General features: G+C 39.9%; 1 protein-coding gene across 3 annotated transcripts in view; it reads right to left on the reverse strand.

The window, feature by feature from the left end:
* Nucleotides 1-22,404, reverse strand: part of sept7a (septin 7a) — an 80,591-nt gene that overhangs the window by 35,665 nt on the left and 22,522 nt on the right. For all 3 annotated transcript variants that reach the window (XM_036566006.1, XM_036566004.1, XM_036566005.1), the window contains exon 4: nt 13,863-13,969. In XM_036566006.1, the coding sequence (XP_036421899.1) occupies nt 13,863-13,969 (107 nt within the window). The remainder of the gene's footprint in view (nt 1-13,862; nt 13,970-22,404) is intronic.

Raw genomic sequence — 22,404 nt, forward strand, 5'->3', positions numbered from 1 at the left:
ACAAAGCAGGAGGTCACCTGATGAAATGTTTGAAGACTAAGACCAACTGATTAAAGCAAGTAGAATCAGGTGAGCTTCAGCTTGTTTAGAATGAAAACCTGCAGCCACACCGGCCCTTTGCAGATAAGACTGGACACCCCTGATGTAAAACATTAGATAGAAGCTAAATTGGTTATCAAAAATTCCAATTTACTAGAAAATTTTTGTCAAACTTTCCTAATTTTTGGAAAACTTGAACATTTCGACCCTATTTCTGATACTGTATGAAAGACTGCGAAATATATGAAAATGGACAAAAGTACAGGCGAAATTAATCATTGAAGAAATTCACTTGACAAAATTCACCTCCTTAGGGAACATGTCTATGACAGTATACCATATAGTGTCAGGAGGCATGTAAGTAACACTTCTAAAGTGCCTGTGTTGGGCTGATAGGCTGCACCTATTTGAGCCCATCAAAATCCATTTTTAGCGTAGTTCATTTAGCTCGTCAGTTTTTCCCCTCTTTTTGTGAGCGTTGAGAGAAATGCAGGGTTGGTGGAGTAAGAGTTAAAGACACCTGCTGCTTTTCCTGTAGACACCTGCAGACACCTGTAGACATTCTACTGCTGAAGTCAGTCAACAAGACCAAAAACGAACCATCGCTGTGCAGTGACTCACTGACTCTGCAGCATAGCGGAGTGAGGGTGTGTGACCAAACCCATAAATTGCCTCACACACACTGCCTACATGACTCTCTCACATAGGAATGTCTGCACAATGACATAATGATGATAATCACACCGATAATTCCACTCTCGTCACTGTGTAACTGAGCTCCCATCTCGGCCAACATAAACTGTGCAAGAGAAAAATGTACACATGCAATAACACCGCCACAAAACTGAGGACAACTCACGAAAGGCGTGAAAGAATGCATCATGACGCTTTGAAATGAAGGTGGTGATTCTACTGTATCCATTTTAGAATATCAGAAACTCATGGTCTATTATACTACGACCCCATTTCCAGAAAAGTTGGGACGCTGTGCAGAATGTAAATAAAAATAGGATGCAACGATGTGCAAATCACGTAAACCATATTTTAAATGAAAATACTACAAAGGCAACATATCAAATGTTGAAACTGAGAAATTTTATTGTTTTTCTGAAAAAAATATATGCGCATTTTGAATTTGATGCCAACAACACGTTCCAAAAAAGTTGGGACGGGGGCATGTTTACCACTGTGTTTCATCACCTCTGCTTTTAACAACACTCTGTAAGCCTTTGTGAATTGAGGAGACACTGCCGTAGCTCTGAAAGTTAAATGTTTTCCTGTTCTTACTGATACAGGATTTCAGCTGCTGAACAGTTCAGAGTCTCCTTTTGTCATACTTTCCATTTTATAATGTGCCAAATGCTAGCAGTGGTGACAGGTCTGGACCGTAGGCAGGTTTAGCACCTAGATTCTTTTACTACAGAGCAATGCTGTTATAATACATGCAGAGTGTGGTTTATCATTGTCTTGCTGAAATAATCAAGGCCTTCCCTGAAAAAGACGTCATCTGAATGGCAGCGTATGTTGCCAAAACATGTATCTATCGTTCAGCAATAATTGTGCCTTCACAGATGTGCCAGTCACCCATGCCATGTGCACTAATGCACCCCTACACCATCATGAATACTGGCTTTTGAACTGTGCACTGATAACAAGCTGAGTGGTCTTTAGTCCGGAGGACACAGTGTCCATGATTTCCAAAGAATTTCAAATGTTGATTTGTCGGACCACAGGACACTTTTCCACTTAATCTCAGTCCATTTTAAATGAGCTCGGGCCCAGAGAAGGTGGCAGCATTTCTGGATCCTGTTTATAGATGGTTTCTTCTTTGTGTTTTAACTTGCATTTATTTATGCAGCACCGAACTGTTTTCAAAGACAGTGGTTTTCAGAAGTGTTTCCGAGCCCATGCAGTGATTTCCACTACAGAATCATGTTTTTAATGCAGTGCTGCCTGAGGGCCCAAAGATCACGGCCAGCAAATACTGGTTTTTGACCTTGTCCCTTATATACAGAGATTTCTCCAGATTCTCTGAATCTTTTAATGTTATTATATATCGTAGATGATGAAAAGCAAAAGTTTTTTGCTATTTTATGTTGAGAAACGCTATTCTTAAATTGTTGCACTATTTGATCGTGCAGTCTTTCACAGAGTGGTGAACCCTCCTCATCTTTACTTCTGAAAGACTCTGAAAAGCCTCTCTGAGATGCTTTTTTATACCCAATCATTTTACTGACCTGTTGCCAATTAACCACCAGACGTTTTTTTTTTTTAGCATTACATGACTTTATCAGCCTTTTGTTGCCCCCATCCCAATTTTTTCAGAATGTGCTGTTGGCATCAAATTCAAAATGGGCAGATATTTTTCAAAAAACAATAAAAGTTTCAACATTTGATATGTTGTCTTTGTACTGTTTTCAATGAAATATAGGGTTTAAAGACAGTAAATGATTGCACAGACAAGTGTTACTTTTAATGCTAACTGCATTAAAAGCAGTTAATACAAAGTGAGCGGTTAATAATTTGAGAGTATTATACTGTTTTTATTTTCTATATTTCACTGCTGTGTAAACTACAGCTGTGCATTGTGTATTTTTATGAATTGTACCAAAATAATCAGACCAAATTATGGTATAATTTGAGACTTTATGAGGCACTGAATCACTTCCTTACATCCCAAGCCCATGCTGGTGCTGATATGAGAAGCATGAGAAGTCTCTGATTCTTTATCCCCTTCTTGATCGGGCCAGGAAACTATGTGTTCGAGGCTCAACACACGCCCAGTCCGCAGGCGCACACACACACACGCACTCCTCGGGCTGTCTGTTGCTCTCTCCATGCCACAGTAAAGGGAGGAGGCCAAAACCTCAGTCATCAGACCAGAGCCTGAAAAGACCAACTGAAGCGCTCAGGCATCCCATTCTGGTCAGTAAACTCACACAGGCAACTGTAGCCATGCAGAAAGTACAGGCTCATTAGCTTCAGTTCAATTAATCTGTCTGGGAATCCCTGAACACTTCAGCCACTTGGCTCAAACACTGGGGCCGGACGCAGCTCAGTGAGTGTATGTGCATAATATTTCAATGACAGCTTTACGGATACTACAGCTAATCATGGCATCACGATTATTTTTCATAATTTTGTTACTTTGAACTCTTGCTTTGACGTTTATTTATCTCTAATATTTACTTATCTATAGCTAGAGTATCGTATCGTGAGCTAGTCATGATAATATAATCATAGGTGTGGGAGATAAGGCAAAAATATTAAAATACTTCAAGGCATTTTCACAATACATGATATACAACAATATTTAGTTTTTCTGAATTTTAGGAAGTTGGTACCGGAATTCTTTTTTTTTTATTAAAACAGTTATCTTGAAATAATTTACTTACCTTGTTATCTTAAAATAGCGAGTTAATTATCTTGATGACAAGAAAACACAGTTGTTATCTTGAGATAATGAGTTAATTATCTTGTGACGATAAGAAAACAAAGTTGCAATCAAGATAACGAGTTATTTATCTTGTTATTTCAAGATAAAGTTCAATGAGTTACTTATCTTGAAATAAAATTTTTATCTTGAAATAGCAAGCTATTTATCTTGTATTTTCAAGATAGTTATTTCAAAATAAAGTTCAACAACGAGTTACGTATCTCGAGATAAAATTTTTATCTTGAAATAGCAAGTTACTCATCTCGTTATCTCAAGATAACAAACCAGAAAACTATAGCAACAGCTCATGCCCCCTCCAGACTTCCATAAAGTGGAATAGACAAAATAGAACCTACAGGGCAGAAACAGCGAGAGCAACAACCTATTTTTATTCAGTGTTTCACAACCCACAGTGCGTTAATATCCAGTTAAACTACCAACAATAATTATGCTCAGTTTTTAATGAAAGTAGCCCGTCAGTGTCTTTAAGTACTGACGATATCAATGATGCACTCTGAAAAGTGTATTATGATATAATCACACTAACAATAAAACAGTCATATTTCCCTCCCCCATGTAATTGTGATGCGTATTGTACTGGGAGTTAGTCATGATGTAGTAATCGTGATTATGAGACAGTTGTAATGTAATTCTAACAAGCATCAGCCACCACAGCCTTTTGAACCTTCTGTGCGGTTAAGCCAATATCAATTTATTAGCTCTTATGAACACTTTTTTTTAGTATAATTCAATTTAATTAGATCCTTAACAGCTGGTGCTAATCTAGACAGCAAGATAAAAAAAAAATGCTCCGTTCTCCATTTATTATCCTCCACAAACATCATCCCATCCCACTCTCTGCATGCAGAGCCTGGCACTTTTCGGTCTGCCTGAAGGCATGAGGCTTCTGATGAAACTTGGCTCCGTCACTGGACTGCCAAACCCTCAGCTGTCAACACAACCATAAAGCACGTTTCTTTTTCTTTCTCTCTCTCTCTCTCTCTCTCTCTCTCTCTCTCAACAACACACTGGCGAAAACAAAGCAATCCCACAATGCGCTCTGTGGCAGTATATCTCTGAACTCAATGTTTTTAGGAACTCCCTTTATATAAATGTGCTGTAGTATCACACAATGTTTTGCAGGCTGCTGCAGTGCAGTGTGTCACAACAGTGATGAAAAACTTCTCATCCTTGGCTGAGCTCTGGTTCTTCAATCTCACTGGCTGAGCCGCATGTGAAGTCACTTTAAAATACCTGACACATGAACAGGACTTTGCAGAGTCAGAGAACGCCATTCATTTACTTAACTTCCAGTCAAAACAGCAAGTTTTTCATGTTTCAGCATCAGGAAAACAAAACTGAAAACAAAACAGTTCAGTCACTCTGCTTCTCACGATCCAAGCAATCCCAGCCACATTCAGTGGTGTTGAGGTCTGGACTCTGGGGTGGTCAGTCCATTGTTCCGCTTCTTTGTTTGATGTGTCCGTCTCCTTTTCTCAGTGAGGGTTTCCTGACAGATACACAGCTAGCTGATATTATTGGTTAATATTATTTTTTCCCTGTCCGCTGTACAATGACAGGATCAACTACCAGGAGACGTTTAGTGGTAGTGCTGGGCAATATGACCTCAAATCGGTATCACGATTAATTGAATGTTTTACCTCAAATACAATTAATGAACGATTATTTTGTTTTTGTTTTTTTGCCTTCATTAGTTCACAAGATTAGTTGACAAGATTTGTACTGTAAATATGCTCTGCATATCTTAATGTAAATCGTCTCAACAGCTAGATCGGAATTCACACAAATTTAACGTCAATCCAACTCCACATCCGTCATAATTTTGCGCTGCTGAGACCTCACAAACATTTAGACTGATGTTTCTATACAAAAAAAAATAAGAGACTCATCTAAAACCCTCCGTGTTTGAAGAGATTTTGAAAGAAATGACCGAACGCGGCCGTAGGAGAATGAGGCTGCAGCGTCAAAGAACAGGTAAAAGTCTGAAAGCAAAGTTTAAAGAATCCGAGGACGCGAACCAAAGAAGTGGCCGTGTGCTTTTTACGGCTCAAACACATTCTGGGTGAGGAGCCCAGCTGTCAGTCAGTGAAGCTGCATGATGGCTGCTGTGATGCTGGCGAAGATGACACTGAAAACTCTGGGAGCGACTGGCGTTCGTTCATACTAATGACTGTTTACCTCAGGATGAGCCACGTGAATTATTGTTCTTTTGCGCATGTGGGGTCAGTTTAGGAGCTGATCTGTTCAGACTGATGTCGCATACAGATCACATTTAAAATATAATGTGAACAGACAAAAATCAGATTTGGGCCACTTTTACGTGCTGTGTGAATGTAGCCTTAGCTTCCATGTCGCAGAGTGGACGTGGCGGAGTCACATGACGACACGTGCGGTAGTAAGTTTTTAAGGGGACAGTACATGAACACAGAGGGGGGAAAGGATAAACAGAATTTTAAAAAACATTGAACTAACCGACATGGGCGAGATTACATCAGTTAGAGGTTCTGAATGTCTGTTTCGATTACTTTTCGATTAATCGCCCATCCCTATTTAGAGGTGGGGCGAAAGTCATTACATTTTGACGGAAGTTTTTCACATGACCAGAAACATGAACTAAAAAAGAATAAACAAGGTCTGTTTTGGTTTCAGGTTGATATTAAGTGACTCACTACCACTCCAAACATATCTCTCTTCCAGTTTCATCATCAACTCATTCACCCACAGCTTCAATCAGAGTAGGTGCCAATCCTTTAAATGACTCACATAAACAGCATAATTACTGCTCTCAATGAGCACAAAGACAGGCATGCCACTGCGCACACACAGCTAAAGTCCTGAAATAGTCCTGCCTGCTGGAGTGTGTACTGGTGCCAGGCCGCAGTGTGGGCGGTGAGTGAATGCCATTCCCACCACGCTTCTCTCCCATACCACCACCTCCACACAGCCTGCCGAAAGCCTTCAGCTCTAGCACACTACAGGGGATGGATCTGCATCAACTGGCATAGAATCAGACAATGCAAATATCCCACATACTCCAACACTGAGGTCTTAAAGCGACCATCTTCTCTTCACTGCGGAAGTTTTCCTAATAAATACACTACTTAAAAAAAAGGGCTGGGCTGAACTGCATGCTTACGTGCTTCGAATACTCTTTAAACTTGAATGCTTGTTCTCAACACTACTATTAAAAAAATTAAGTTGGCTTGACAAACTGTACAGCCTTTGTTTAGACCATTTCTTTCTCCATAGGAAATGAATGGTGGAGCGAATGGCCACAAAAAATAAGTCACAAAGGACTCACACACCATCCCTCATAGACATTACATACAGACTGACATACATACTCACACACACATATTAGCACGTATCAACCACGTATGACGCCATAGTAACACCTTATCAACCCACATAAGATGCCATAGCAACACCTTATCAGCCACATAAGATGCCATAGCAACACTTTAGCAACCCACATAAGATGCCATAGTAACACCTTATCAACCATGTGGGATGCCATAGCAACACCTTAACAACCCACATAGGATGCCATAGCAACACCTTATCAACCCACATAAGATGCCATAGCAACATCTTATCAACCACGTATGATGCCATAGCAACACCTTATCAGCCACATAATATGCCATAGCAACACCTTAGCAACCCACATAAGATGCCATAGCAACACCTTAGCAACCACATGGGATGCCATAGCAACACCTTAACAACCCACATAGGATGCCATAGCAACACCTTATCAACCACATGGGATGCCATAGCAACACCTTAACAACCCACATAGGATGCCATAGCAACACCTTATCAGCCACATAAGATGCCATAGCAACACCTTAGCAACCCACATAAGATGCCATAGCAACACCTTATCAACCACATGGGATGCCATAGCAACACCTTAACAACCCACATAGGATGCCATAGCAACACCTTATCAACCACATGGGATGCCATAGCAACACCTTAACAACCCACATAGGATGCCATAGCAACACCTTATCAACCCACATAAGATGCCATAGCAACACCTTAACAACCCACCTAGGATGCCATAGCAACACCTTATCAACCCACATAAGATGCCATAGCAACACCTTATCAACCACGTGGGATGCCATAGCAACACCTTAACAACCCACATAGGATGCCATAGCAACACCTTATCAGCCACATAAGATGCCATAGCAACACCTTATCAATCACATGGGATAACGAGTGAAAGTTCAATCCCCTCATGAGTGAAATAACAGGTGAATATGAAAGGTACAATAATAGTTGAACACACTTCATACAGGATTAATGACTCGGCAAGTTAATTCAGTTTTTTTACTACATGTGTACATATAGTCGCTTATATTTCATAGGAATCAGCTAAACTGACTAACAGGCACGCTATCTCTGTTGATCTCAGTTTTTCAGCTCTGTGGTGGCCAAACAAGTGTCTCATAACTTGCTGGGCTTCACGTGAATTTCATGAGTGCTCTAGAATTCTTTTGGGGTCTAAAAGGTTAATTTGGACCAGCCCTACTTAAAAGCGTAGGTGCATTAGGGAGTTGAGAGGTTACGATGATGAGGCGCTCTAAACTGGTGGTTTGAAAACATTTAAGCTTTATGTTCACCAGAGGAGCCCAGCAATCATGAATTATTTACAGATCAATCACTGTGATGGGCCTGTAAGAGCTTCTGGGGTTCATTCTGTGGATTCAAGCTCTTTCAGCTGTATTACAAACAGTTTGTATTCTCCATCTCAGAGCTTCTCTGACTTTTTCCACTGAAGCTGTTGCAGTGGCATGAAGACAATCACACGGACTGATCAATCTGTAAAACCTGTGCAGACACATCGTTTAGTCTCTGTATATCAAGCTCATCAAGTACCTGCTTCAAATAACACAGCCAGTACATCTTGCTGATCTGACAGTATTTCATCAATAGGACGTTCCCATTAGTATATCTGTGCTAAAGCAATCCAGATATTTCACTAATCAATAACACCACAGCCAGCGGCACTAACAGAAAAGCATTAGCATCAGCAATACACAGAAGCGAAAGCATTTTAATGCGTTTAGCCAGGGTTGCATAATATATGCCTTGCAATTCTGATATCACAGAAGGTCACAATAAGCAAATGAGTATCCTGATTGATCTTAGTGATTCTGTGAGTGCTTTGATGAGCCAAAGTGTTCATGCAATCCAACAAAATTCAATTATTTTGGTCAAAAAAACAAAGCAGGCCAACCTTTTAACATTTAGGGCTGAAACAATTATTTGACATTATCAATAAAAGCTGACAATAAAAAACTAAATAAATAAACAAAAATCAACAAATACTTCCGTTGTTAAGTTCAACCTACAGTCAACAGTTTAACCCGAAGTAGGCAGCAGGTTGAGTAGGGGAGGATGGGCTGTGAATGGGCTCATTCATTATTAATTACTGATCATCACACTGATTTATCAGTCTACTCAGGCTTTAGCAGAGCTCAGTAACACTGAGATTAATAACTGATCACATTGATTTATCAGTCTACTCAGGCTTTAGCAGAGCTCAGTAACACTGAGATTAATAACTGATCACATTGATTTATCAGTCTACTCAGGCTTTAGCAGGAACATCAGTGTTTGTAAACAGGTTGTTAATTGAGATTCTCTTTAGAATTCCTCTAACAAACATGTTTGCTACATGTGCGGTCATACTAAAATAATTCATAATCAAACACTGACAGTGTTTTTTTTTGTAATATTGTATATTTTTTTAACATTCAGTGGGTAAGTATTCTAAAGTTATTCTCCTAAAAATGTAAAAAGTAACTGTATTCTGAATACTCCAGTTACAAAATGCAACTTGGACTGAATGCAGATATTTTTGCATTCTGAAAACTTATTCCCAATATTCATACTTTGTTACATGCTAACCCTGGTTCTGACAAACCAAACTACTCCCTCTCGATGCACAGTCTGCACCAGACTGTGTTTTGCAAGAAAGAGCCAACTTTCCCTTACAAACATCACTAAAGTTCATCTTGTCATTTTACTTGCTTTAGTTACTGGAATATTATAAGCCGTATCAGTTTCTCTTAATGGGAAGTTTTTAGCAGTTACTCTAAAGATCTACTGAATATTTGGCAGCTCATGCTGTCACAAGCCAACTAACTGATTATTATTCAATTAATTCACATGAATGATTGAATATCACAACAGTCGTTTTTTGCAGCCCCAGTCACATTAATATGTTTGGAGTGAACTCAGCTGTGCTGATGTCTGGGCACATAAATGAGCTCAGAAACTTCAGGAGGGCGAAACTCTAGGTTTGATAAATGACATCCTGTTGCTGGAGGTATAGCTGAACAGCAGCGGGTCATGCTGCGGTCAGGTGCAATTAGTTACCGGAGGGAGGTTAAAAAAACTACAGCAGCCAGGAGGCCAAGTGCTTCATGTCAGGAGCAATTAGAGCAGACATGAGGAATGAGCTGGGCTGGATTCAAACATGAGTAAGTGTATAATAAAATCAGTTTACAGCAGTGGAATGGTCAACCCCATGACTGACATCACTCAGGAAGGTTAATTCTCATTAAAGGATGACCACACAGAACAGATGGATTCCTCCAGTGCAGCCATGAAAAAGGGGGAACTTCCAGGCCAAAGTACTGCGAAGATCAACATTTACCCTCATCTAACGCTCTGAATTCAGTGCGTGAAAGCATTTCTAATTAGCTGATGAGCTGATTTGGAGTGTTTAATGAGGCAGTAAGCTGAATTCTGCAGTGTTGTGACCTGCAAGGACTGGAGCCTGACGCGTGCTCTAGTTTCTGTGCTGCACATACATTAGGTAGAGTTTTCTAAGTTGGACTGCACTATTTTCTGTAAACTATTTTTAATAGTGGGCTGCACTGATTGTTGAAGTTGGAAAGAGGGGGCGTGCTAGCCTAACCTACATGCTACTGCTGCATGTGTTCTGATCATGGACGTAGGCTGAATGATAGTGTTTTTTTGAATACAACATTCAGTCTATTAAAAATTACGAATACAATGATTTTTTTCCCGATGTTTCACACACTGTTGGGCACTAATTCCTATTAAATATGACTACATATTCTCTTCGTAATAAAACATGCAGCTGTTCAGTACTCTATAAGCATGGACAGTTAGGCCTGTCACAATTCTTACATAATCACCTGGTCACAATAGACCATTTTCACACTTCCGTGTTTGTTGGAAGTTTGTTGGAAGAGTAAATAGTAGCGTTAAACTGCTTCCGGTCGTACTGTACACAATGGCTGATACTGCCAGAAATCATTGCTGCGTTCCTAATGCACCAGTAATACAACTAAACAGCCTCACTTGAGTTTCTACTCGATTAAGTTTAACAATGTTCAACTTCAGCTGAAAAGCTCCGCTCATCATGTGTCACATTTAACGAGGTAGCTGATCAAAAAAAACAAAAAACAAAAAAAAAAAACAGTAAAACAGCTGTAGAGTGAATACGGACTATACAGCAGGACAGATTTACTCACATATGAAGACAAACATTCATTCACTGGTGTGTTTAAAATCCTGGAGATGGTCGTCACAGAGGTTTGACTAAAAACTTTGAGAAACTGACTCTTCTCCACTGTGACTTGGTGATTAGTAACTGTAACTGTAGAAATACGACGCCATGTCTCTGTGCTGGTTATGGTGTTCAGGGCACTTGCTAACGTTGCTGATGTTTACCTGGACTGAGTAGTAAAAACTAAACCTGATGCAGTTTTTTGCCTCCAAAATAAAGCGCAGTGAGTGCAAACCTGTTTAGGGATGTGTGATGTGGTGAACTACCAGACATGCAAACTGCTCTTCTATTAACCGCGCTGAGGGTGACGATTTTTGAGGGATGCTGAAAACCGGAGACCCTCTATGGCCGCTCTGTTAAACGGTGCAGGCGGAAGTTCGATAGCGCTAGCATTTACAGCCGGATGTGACGATGCTGTGACTGTGAAAAAGGTCCATTATTTAAGACGAGTGCAATTACTTGCGACGTCTACAATTCTTTTCTACGGTTGTCAGCTGTAGTGGTTTATTTTATTTTCTTTAGTTTTAGTTATTTTTCTTTTCTATTCTACTTTTCCTTAGTTGATATTGCAGAGCTCATCCATGACTGATCACACGGCTAGGAGATGTCTACCTCAAAACTGACTGTAGGGGTTTCTTGAATTATTGAATTTTATAGCTGATTGAATTAACACCCTGTATTTGCACATATGGATGCTTGTATGTGTTTACAACAAATGTCTACTGTCCTGACTTAATTCTTAGCAGATGTACCATATAAAAATATTAAAACACTACGTAGCATAAAATATAAAAGCACATGTCCATCAGGCTGTTTTGTGCATCATCATGCATCACTGCAGTTTCACTGAAAAGGAAACTTTGAGTCAAAGTTTTTAAAATGGAGGTAAATGGATGAATTGAGCCCCACATATGATCTATACTACATATGTCTGTCAGGCACAACCAGGGGTTACAGGGTTACCTCAGGCACACTTAAACGCCTATTACAGCATTTCAGGTCAGGTCACGATGTTGGAAACAGAAGCTGGTCCACACCTGCACTGCACAATAAAAGTCATGTGAGCCAATGTCAGTGTTAATGTTATTTCAACAGCGAGGCCGGCTCCAAGCAAGCATTCACTCTAGCTCGAGGGACACCTTAAGCATGAAACAGAGAGGGAATTTTATTGGACTCCCGAATAAACCGTTTTATATCAGCTCAATACTGCAAAACCACAGACTTGGCGTGAAAGAGGAATAACAAGAGCCAGAAAGAAATGTTTATAATCCAATCTACAATTTTAAACTGCCAGAAAAGGGAGACAGTATCCAACCCACAACAGCCTAAAGCGAGAAAGAGGAAAGAAACATTTTTACATTTTTTAAAAATACAAGAAGTATTTTTTTTGGTGAAAGACTGGACGACTTCCAAAAGAAAAAGGAACTGCTGAAGTCTGAAGAGGGGAAACATGTCTGACCATCACGGAAACGTCACAGATACTTTAACAAGCTAAAAATTGCAGTAACTGAAAATATCAACCGACATATTAAATGACAGAGGTGTAAAAATACACATATTTTAGGGTTTAATGTGATTTTTGATTCTGGCGGGCAGGATTTTTGACGTTTTATGTCTTGAAACTCTTAAAACTCAGTGAAAGCTTTTCCATTTAGAGCATATCAAACAGAAGTTTGTCCCTCTAACAAAATACTGCAGTTAAAGAATTTCATCCTGTGTTTAACACCACTTATGGGCTGTAACGACACACTCTTTTTCAGGTTCAATGCTGCTTTTAATTCTGAGTTCAGTATTCAGTTCGATTTTTTGTAAACTAAACCCCAAAACCCACAGCCCCTTTAATTTCTAAGTGACCTTTGGGGGAAAAAAGCCCAGCCATTTGACTGAGGGCACATATAACATAAACCACTATGTGCACTACTTTCAAGTCAGAAATGTGGACATTTTGATGTACCTGACCAAATAAACTGGCCTGAACCTTAACTTAGTGAAAATAATTTAAACAGTGGTCTGACAAAACAAATTTATGTTCCCCAAATTGATCAGCTCTACTCCCAAGCGTCTAGTTTTCTCTGATGGGCTACAGCTGCATGCCTAGTTTTGTCAGATTATTAAAGTTTAAAATAAATTATCAAAATATTCATATTTACTTATTTTTCAATATTGTGCTAAATATTATTAAGCAGGCTTATCCTCCAGTCCGTCATCAGTGGTCACAGGACGCTGCCCACAGGACTATTCTCAGTCCAGCAGTGACATTGAGGTGTTTAAAAACTCCAGCAGCACTGCTGTGTCTGATCCACTCAGACCAGCACAACACAGACTAACACACCACCACCACGTCAGTGTTACTGCAGTGCTGAGAATGATCCACCACCCAAATAGTACCTGCTCTGTGAGGGTCCATGGGGGTCCTGACCACTGAAGAACAGGGTAAAAGGGGGTAACAAAGTATCAGAGAAACAGATGGACTACAGTCTGTAACTGTAGAACTACAAAGTGCACCTATATAGTAAGTGGAGCTGATAAAATGGACAATGAGCGTAGAAACAAGGAGGTGGTCATAATGTTATGCCTGATCGGTGTATGTCATGACATTTTCTGAAGATCTGATAAGTTAGAAGAGACAGAGCAAAACCTATGAATCTAATTACTTATCTAATCACACTAAGTCCAATTAAACAGGACTAATTATGATCTCTCTTTGATCAAACATGCAGTTGGTGAGTGGTTTTAAAGTACTGACGATATATCAGTCAAGCCCCTGGTTGAGAAGACTGTCTTATATGGACACCGTGGTCTTACCTGCACAGTCTTCTTAATTCTGTGAGAAGGTCCAGGGTACTCTGAAGAATACAGGTCTGTGAGGAATAGGGAGTTGATGAGTGTAGACTTCCCCAGGCCCGATTCACCTAGAATACAGAGATAGAGAGAGACACTTAGAGCTCCTCCTTGATAAGCTTGTTCTTTTATCTGTTTGGTCTTGTTGTTCCTGATGCCAACAAGAGATACATAGCAATTTAGGCCAGCAAGGCAAATTGAACAATGCCTGGAATTCTCAATATGTTTCCCTCCATTTTCCTCAGAAAATCATCTTATCTATATACAGCAGGGCTGCAATTATATTGCTATACCTTATGACAGTGTGACATTAAAGAAGGTCATTCCCTCAACCAGAATTAAAGGAGGCTGCCACCTGTGTGCTTTTTCTTAACTCAGGAACATTCTCACTTCTGGTGTCAGACCTTGAAGCCAAAGCAAACAGGAAACTATAACTTATAATCATAATTCTGTTTCTGTACTGTGATGTTCTGGTGAGTGAAGCACAGGATCAGGGAGGGTCTCTGAGCAAGCTGAGTGTTTCTCTCCACGGTAGGTGGGTGTTGTGGGAGGGGGAGATGTTATAGTTCGTTAATATTATTTTTTCCCGTCCTCTGGTGCACAATGACATCATAAAAAATCAGAAGACGTGGTAGATTTGGATAAGTCATTTTATATAACAGTTAGCTCCGGCCACGCAAGCGGATTGGTTGAGAAGCGGATATTTCACCATAACATCACGTTTTTTTTCACAAACACTATAAATCACGCCGCTGAGATGCCGTTGCTAAGCAACAACTTTGACAGATGTAGGAGACGCTCAATTGAACGTTTTTACTTCTTACTTTGCCACAAGCAGAAAATTAATACTTTTAAGATCACATTTGACCGACAGCTGATTTGGTCAGACTCTGAAGATGAGACGACACTAAATTCCCAAACTGTCATCACCACTGAGCAGCTTTTCAGTCGGCAGCTGTGACAGAAGAACAGCTAAACAACCTGGAATAAGCCAGAAATTAACCCAACACCATTCGCCAAACGTGTAGTCTGATCTTCAGAGTCTGACCAAATCAGACTGAGCCATAAAACTGCCACAATATCAAGTTTAGCTCAGTTTTGTCAGTTTTTGCCAGATCAGTATTAATGTTGTTTTGTTCCAGCCAGTCTGTAAAGCATCTTACAGCCCATTTAGTTTGGCGAATGGTGTTGGGTTCATTTCTGGCTTATTCCAGGTTGTTTGTGTTCTTCTGTCACAGCTGCCGACTGAAAAGCTGCTCAGTGGTGATGACCGTTTGGGAATTTAGTGTAAGGAGCTGGAGAACGAACTGCCGGTGAGTGACATATTATAAAACATTAAACGCCACATTCACGGCCCAATTTAATAATTTCTTATTTTATTTATTTAACTGTTGTATAAAAGCAATAGAACACAAGAGGTCATTTGTTATCATGAATAACATCACAGCTGTGATGTTATTTCGCAATAACACATGACCTCTCGCGTTCTATTGCTTAAACATTATGATGTAAGATTCTGGAGGAAAAAAAAACAAAAAAAACAATTTAGTCTTGAATTACATGATTTGATGAATCACTCTGAATATGTCTGTTTACACCTTGGTGATCACGTTCAGATTACACCTGAGCACATAGTAAGTCGAATGTAAACATTCACAGGATGCACTGAACAGATTATGGACCACTTCAATCACATTCGGAGGTGGTCAGAGATGGATCTTGACCACATTAATGAACAGAAATGCATCCTTAAAGCGAGGGAATAAACAGTGAACCAAAAGATGGAGGACACACGAGGTTGGAGCTCCTCAAACGAAGAGTCTTCTTGCACTCTGAGCCAATGGAAGTGTCCGAGCTGAGCTTGGAGACTCGTATCGTAATAGAAGAAATTGTAAACAAAGTAAAACAGAAATGCCAAGAGCTGATGTGCCTTTATAAAGCGAAAGTAAAATCAGATCTCACCTGGTCACACTTAACACATTTTAGCGAAAAGTGTGAAAGAAATCCGGCCAAAATTTAAAGGTGTAAACAGGCTCACTATGACTACGAACAGGAGCCAACAAAGGCCCTTTCTGATTTTAGCTTGACTTCAAGGTGTTTAGTGGCTCACAGTAAGAGAGCACATGGAAAAAGACACAGGTGGATCGATAAAATGGCAATAGACTGAAAAAAAAATTTTCACAAACTTGAACTGAAACTACGCAAAGATGTTTTTCTTCCCTTATTATTGTTCATACTGATTGTGTGAATTGGATTCTAGGCCTATATCAAACAGTAAAATATATAAAATGTAATACAGAAATATTGTCACTTCGCACTGTAACAGCTTGGCTACTGGTTGATTTCCACACATTTCCACTCTGCCCATGTGTGAAAGACATGAAATGCACCAGCAGTGCAGAACTACACAGTCGTACGGGTTCTGCAGAGCTAAAACAAAGAATCTAGTGTGAGGAGAACAAGCACAAACTGGCACAGCAATCTGCTCCCTCTACTGACCTTTACCAAGTGCCCAACACGGCACAGATAAACACACTGCCAACCAACCAGAGAGAGACACACACACACACACACACACACACACACACACACACACACACACACACACACAAGACAAAGAAACACTCTCCCACTTCTTGAAATCATAAATATTTTTCCGAAGGGCAGAGCAACGCTGACCTCACACACTCATTCCACAGAAATCTTTTCAGTTGTTCACGGAAAGAATGAAGAATTGAAAAAGAGACTTGCTCCTTTCTTAAAACAAAAACAAAAAAAAGACTTTGAGGATTTATTTTGCTCGCTGAATGTGGTCTGAAAGCGGCGTGTGAAACACAGTTGTCTTAAAAATGCCATTCTGAATTGGTGGGACAATAAAGTCTGCGTGAGTGGCAGACACAGTGGGATGAACTTATTCAGCGTCTGCCAGAACTGACCCAGCCGAACAGGGAGAGCAGACAGCAGTAAAGAGCCCACAGCCATAACGCTGAATTACAGCTCTAAACCAGGCTGCTTCAGCTCGACTAACACTCACTACAGGAATGTGACTCCACTGAAACGGCTTCATCCTGAGATAAATACATATTATCATGTTCGACATCACATTTAAATAAACCCAAAAAATGTCCTACAATTCATAACTGAGTTCAGAATAAAGACCAGTCATTTGGGTAAAGGTGTGTCTATAGCATACTGTAAGTCCCGCCTCCTCCTCGCCCACTTCACTCTGATAGGCGGCACACAGACTCGTTCTGATCACTGACAGTGGACACCACGAAAGACGATATATTAGAGAACAGAGCGAAGATGTATCAACCATACAGGCTTGTTTTTAAAAGCTGTTCTGAATGTTAATTTTTCCACTTTTCCAATATTGTATTGAAATGATCATACATGTAGCCACACAATATTTCTGCTATATCGCCCAGTTCTAAGTAAAATCATATTATAATTAGAACTGAGCAATATAGTAAAGATGTAACATCGCAATAATTCAAGAAGTTTTCACAATACACCACGTCATGGTATTTTTTTTCTGACGTCTGGGAAGCTGTAACAGACAAAGTAGTGCCACATTATAAACTATCAAAAACTATGAATCTGATTAATTGTATACCCATTACACTAAATCTAATTAACCAGGACTAAGGCCCAACCCCATTTCACCCCTCGCCCCTACCACTTAGCCCGTAGCCCTCTGTTTGGCACGTTCACGTCATGGGGTAGGGTGTTCCAATTTTTGTTAAGATAGAGGGGTAGGGTGAAGCGTTGGGGCTACATGGCCCTCCAAAAGGAGGTTTTTCAGAGGCACTCCAGACAGAGTGTTATGAGGAAAAAAGAAAAACCGGCAAGAAGGCTGAACAAAAGACCAAAGAAACCCACAAAAGTGAGCATATCTCTGTTAAAAAGTTACGATAACCATTGTTTTATCTTAGTTTGTCATTTTAATGTATTACGGTCCTTTTTTTCATAACAAGCCAAAAATCACTAAAAGCATGCCGATGTCTCGGTAGGTAGCTAGCTAACTTTCCCGTTCCACCTTAAATAGTCCAGCAGTATTGATGACTGAAGCGCCAGAATGCAACTGCTGCACCATTTAAGGTGGAACGGGAAAATTCGAACAAGAAGCCTAAATGTATCTAAAGCCCAGCAGTGAGGAGCTGAACTTTACCCTCCTCTGCGGTCACTGCAGACTGGCAGGGTCGCCTACAGAGCAGCGCTAGTAGCTGTTAATGAAGCAATGCTCTTTTTTTATTTGAGGGTCTCAATTCACAGGGGAAGATTTCAACCACTACCCCTTGTAACTCAGTTCCAAGGAGTTAGGGTGACACTTGAAAACAAGGGGTAGGGGTAAAAAGAAGAAATGGGATTGGGCCTAATTATGTTCTGTAGTTGGGAAGTGTTTATGTACTGGTGACACACAATATGCTCAGAAATGTGACATGTTGTGAAGTAATTAATCATGATAATGATAAACACGGTCACACTGCCCAGTCTTAATTATAGTACTACAATTTAGTAAGCAAGAATACTTTGAATACTCAAGTACTCATTCATTTTGTCAGTATTAGTTTCTCTATTCATTTCAAAGAAACACAGATGAAACTGGAACTATATCTGTTCCATCAGACAGCCAGTCAGATCAGCATTCCAGTTGTTGGAACAGACGTGCTTATTGGCTCACAGATGGTAAAAGGGTGGACTACTCTGGTGTTGAAATTTGGTAATGATTGATGACATTTTTCAATACTCTGTAGTATTTGTGAGTATAGTACTGAAGTCATTTGTAGCATTTAAGTAATAAAAGCACTGCATTTTGATAACCAGCCCTGATCTTCTAGTAGTGCACAGCAATCGGTCACAATGACCACATATCATATGAAACGAACAAAGCATTACAAAGTGTTGGTGTTTAACTAAACATGTCACCTTTTTTCCATAATTAACGTCGTTGATGACAAACAGATGGCTATTATGAAATATCACTGCAGCCCTACTAGCGCGCAAAAAAACTGTTTTAAAATAATAACTGATGTTAAATAAAGACGGTGTAAAATTATCAATGCTCATCAATATTGGGCTGATCAGCAGAAAACGCTGGATGGGAATTCAGAAGAAAAGGATCTAATTCTTGCAACACTTTCTAAACCTGTCAGGCTTTTATTCATCATGTAGGTCATGCCTAGCTTCAGCGTCCAGCACTGACCAATGGTGGCTGGCAGGGGAAGGTCCAGCTTACTTCCTTTAAAGGAAATATCCCACAGCTGTGTAAACCGCAGAGGCTTCTGCTAGAGGAACTCCCCATCGCATGACAGAAGTGGGGAGGGGGGCAGGAAGAGGGAAAAGTTTGGGCCTGCAGTGGGACAGAGGCAGAGAGAGAGAGAGAGAGAGAGAGAGAGAGAGAGAGAGATATTTCTGCTAATTAATTTGGCGCTGCTTCCACGGATACAGGGGAGAGCAGAGCGAGCAGCTGGAATGGAAACTGGTCCTGTTAGAGAAAAGAGAAAGTCTGGATGTTTTTTTTTTGTTTTTTTTTTGCCATTCATATTGTTTCACACAAACTATAAGATGGATTTCAGCCTCTACATGCAAATCTACACCAAAAAAAAAAGACCAATATTATGCTCCAGAGCAAAGCAAAGCAGAGGCTATTTATAAGGTTTATAAGTCAGATCCATTCATCATCCTACAGCAATCAAAGAAAAATAAGCCTCAGGAAAGCTTCCTCGAAGCCAACACAAACAAAGCTGCTACTAATCCTTAACGCTGCAAGTTATACTAAACCCCAACCGCATTAAAACCCCTCTGAAAACCAGGCGGGGCTGCAGCAAAGCTGCACAAAATAAAAGGTCAATCCTCATAAGCTTTGGCAAACCTGTTAATTAGCCACAAATATTGACATTTCTTGCAGTCAAACTACTTTTCCCCATGTTAACCTGCAAGTCAGCAGGCAGGTCTTAAAGAAACAGTTTGGCAAAAACTCAAATTTAAATAATTTCCCAAAATGTAGCCAAGAAATATTTGGCGTCTGACGTTTGTAGAGGCATAACAATTCACAAAATTCATAAACAGTGGCTAAAAATGTTCCTTGTGTTAATATGCTTGCTCATTTTCAGTTGATGAGAACAGAGGTTTTCCTAAATTTTGAAACTTGTGGCCAACATGATGACCACAAAAGCTTCTGCGGCCCAGATGATGATTTAACCAATCTGATTGTTTTCTTTCGTGATTCAGTTAATGAGACAGATGATGTTAGGCAGCTACCGAGTGCTGGATGTCAGGCTGATGTCACCATGTTTATTCTGTAAATTATTTGGTGATGGTGTAAATTATTTGGCCTCAAAGCTTCTTTTGAAAAAAACCTCTGAGCATATAGCACAGAGTGATAGTTACTCTTTTTCAGTTCTCACACGAGAAGTCCAGCACAAGCCACTCACTGCTGTATTTTCAACGTTTCGGTTAATTTTTGGTTTCCTCAGTTTGAGATACAGTGGCTGTTTCGCTGATTTTACTACATATTTATGATAATATGTTACTACATATTTATGATTTAAGATAAATTGCATACCTCATTTTACAGTGATGCACTGAAGGTATAAGCATAACTAGCCAGCATTGTATCATTTTGCCAGAAAAATCAATCAGCTTAAAATACATATGATTTATATTTGCAAATATTTATCACCACAATATTTGTTATACTTAAAATTGTGTTTGGTTAAATGTCTATTCACTTTATTTTCCAGGTGACCACTGTGCTTCAAGATTATGGCTGAAATATCTGGTTAGGGAACAAAGTTAAATAACGTTTATTACTATTTTTAGCATGCTTACTTATAGGTTGTCATTTTGTCCCATTAAATGCCTCTGAAATGTTTCTGGGACAATGTACAGTTTGCAACCACCACTACTTTATATTCTCTTTATAACTCGTTATATTGTGCCATCACTAGAGCAGATCAACAGAAAGCTAACCAGCCAACAGGCTAAGACTACAATAACAAAAGACAGACTTCAAGTTCAAGCCTTCAAAGAAGGACTTGTCTAATGGAGACATACAAAGTAAAGAGTATGACTTGCATATCTGTTACAAGCTCAAAATACCTGTATTTAACCTCGAATGAAAGAACTTTATTAGCGGGAGTATTTGGTATAGGCTACAAATAGGATCTGTTTCTCTTACGCAGGTTAAAGTGTCGGTCGACTGATCGATTAAACATTGTCTGTTTATGCAGAACAGAGGTCCATGAGTCACTCAAAGCATCATCAGGTGCAGGAATAAGACTGGTTACTCAACATAAACACTAAACAAGAGCTGTGTTTTACAGTGTCCTAATCTAACATACCAGCCATGAGCTAATATGTTAGCCTCAAGCTAATGCACAAGCCATGACACAGCAATACGATACATTATACTGTTACAGTACAAGAAAGTCTGCTTCTTTAGTCTTACTACTGGAGCTATGAGGCTAATGTAGCTAACAAGTAATGGAACCTTATATCCCACCAGTTAGCACTGCATGCCTGAATCATTACACCCTTGAGAGAGAGAGAGAGAGAGAGAGAGAGAGAGAGAGAGAGAGAGAGCGCGCTGACAGGCTCCACTTTCTCATGATGTTCTGTAAACTGAGTTGTCATCTAACAGTTGTTTTCTATAACCACATGAGCTTTCCTCTCTCCCTGCTCTGGAATTCAGGAGTACTAAAATTCCACACATTCCCAAACCCGCAAGCGGATTAAGTGCACGGTTACACAGAGAGCAGGAGAGACGGACAATGACCTAAAGTGCAGACTTGTCGATATGGTCTAGGACTTCTGTGACTTAGTGCCCATGTGCCTGAGTGACATACGGACATGTTAAGGGGAGTTGGACCCTGTGGTGAATGTCGCAGTGTTCAGCTTCATGCTGGAGCTTTGTTAATTTTATAGTTCACAGAAAGTCATTCTGTGCTATTAATCGCATCAACAAGTGTGAGCGACCTTCATGAGGAGCTGGATGTGGTGTAAACAGGTTAAGAGAAGTTCTGGGGATGTATTTACAGAAAAAAATTGGGTGACTATTGACTTCTAGTGTTTATTAGCAACGTTAGCCTCTTAGTTTCTGCGCTAAACATAAAGAAGCAAAATGTGGACATCAAACATGCTGTGGCTGATCGACTTCATCTGGGGTCAGAGGAAAACTGTTAAAAATTGCCTTTTTGTCACCAAACCATTTTTTAAAGCCTGAATTTGGTCTGTACTTTTGTCCACGTTTATAGATAACAATGTCATACAGTGTTGAACTCTGCTAAGCAGCAGAACCAGTGAGTCACTGCGCAGTGATGGTTTGTTTTAGTCCTTCTGACTTTCTCCAGCAGTAGAATGTCTACAAATGTGAGCCAAAAAGCAGCAAGTGTCTGTAGCTCTTACTACACTAAACCCACATTTCTCTTTATACTTACAATAAGCAAAAAACAAAAGTAATGAACTAAATTAACTGCTCTGAAAAACTACCTTAAACAGGTGC

Source organism: Colossoma macropomum, unplaced genomic scaffold (genome assembly GCF_904425465.1).
Source record: "Colossoma macropomum unplaced genomic scaffold, Colossoma_macropomum, whole genome shotgun sequence".
Lineage (NCBI taxonomy): Eukaryota > Metazoa > Chordata > Actinopteri > Characiformes > Serrasalmidae > Colossoma > Colossoma macropomum.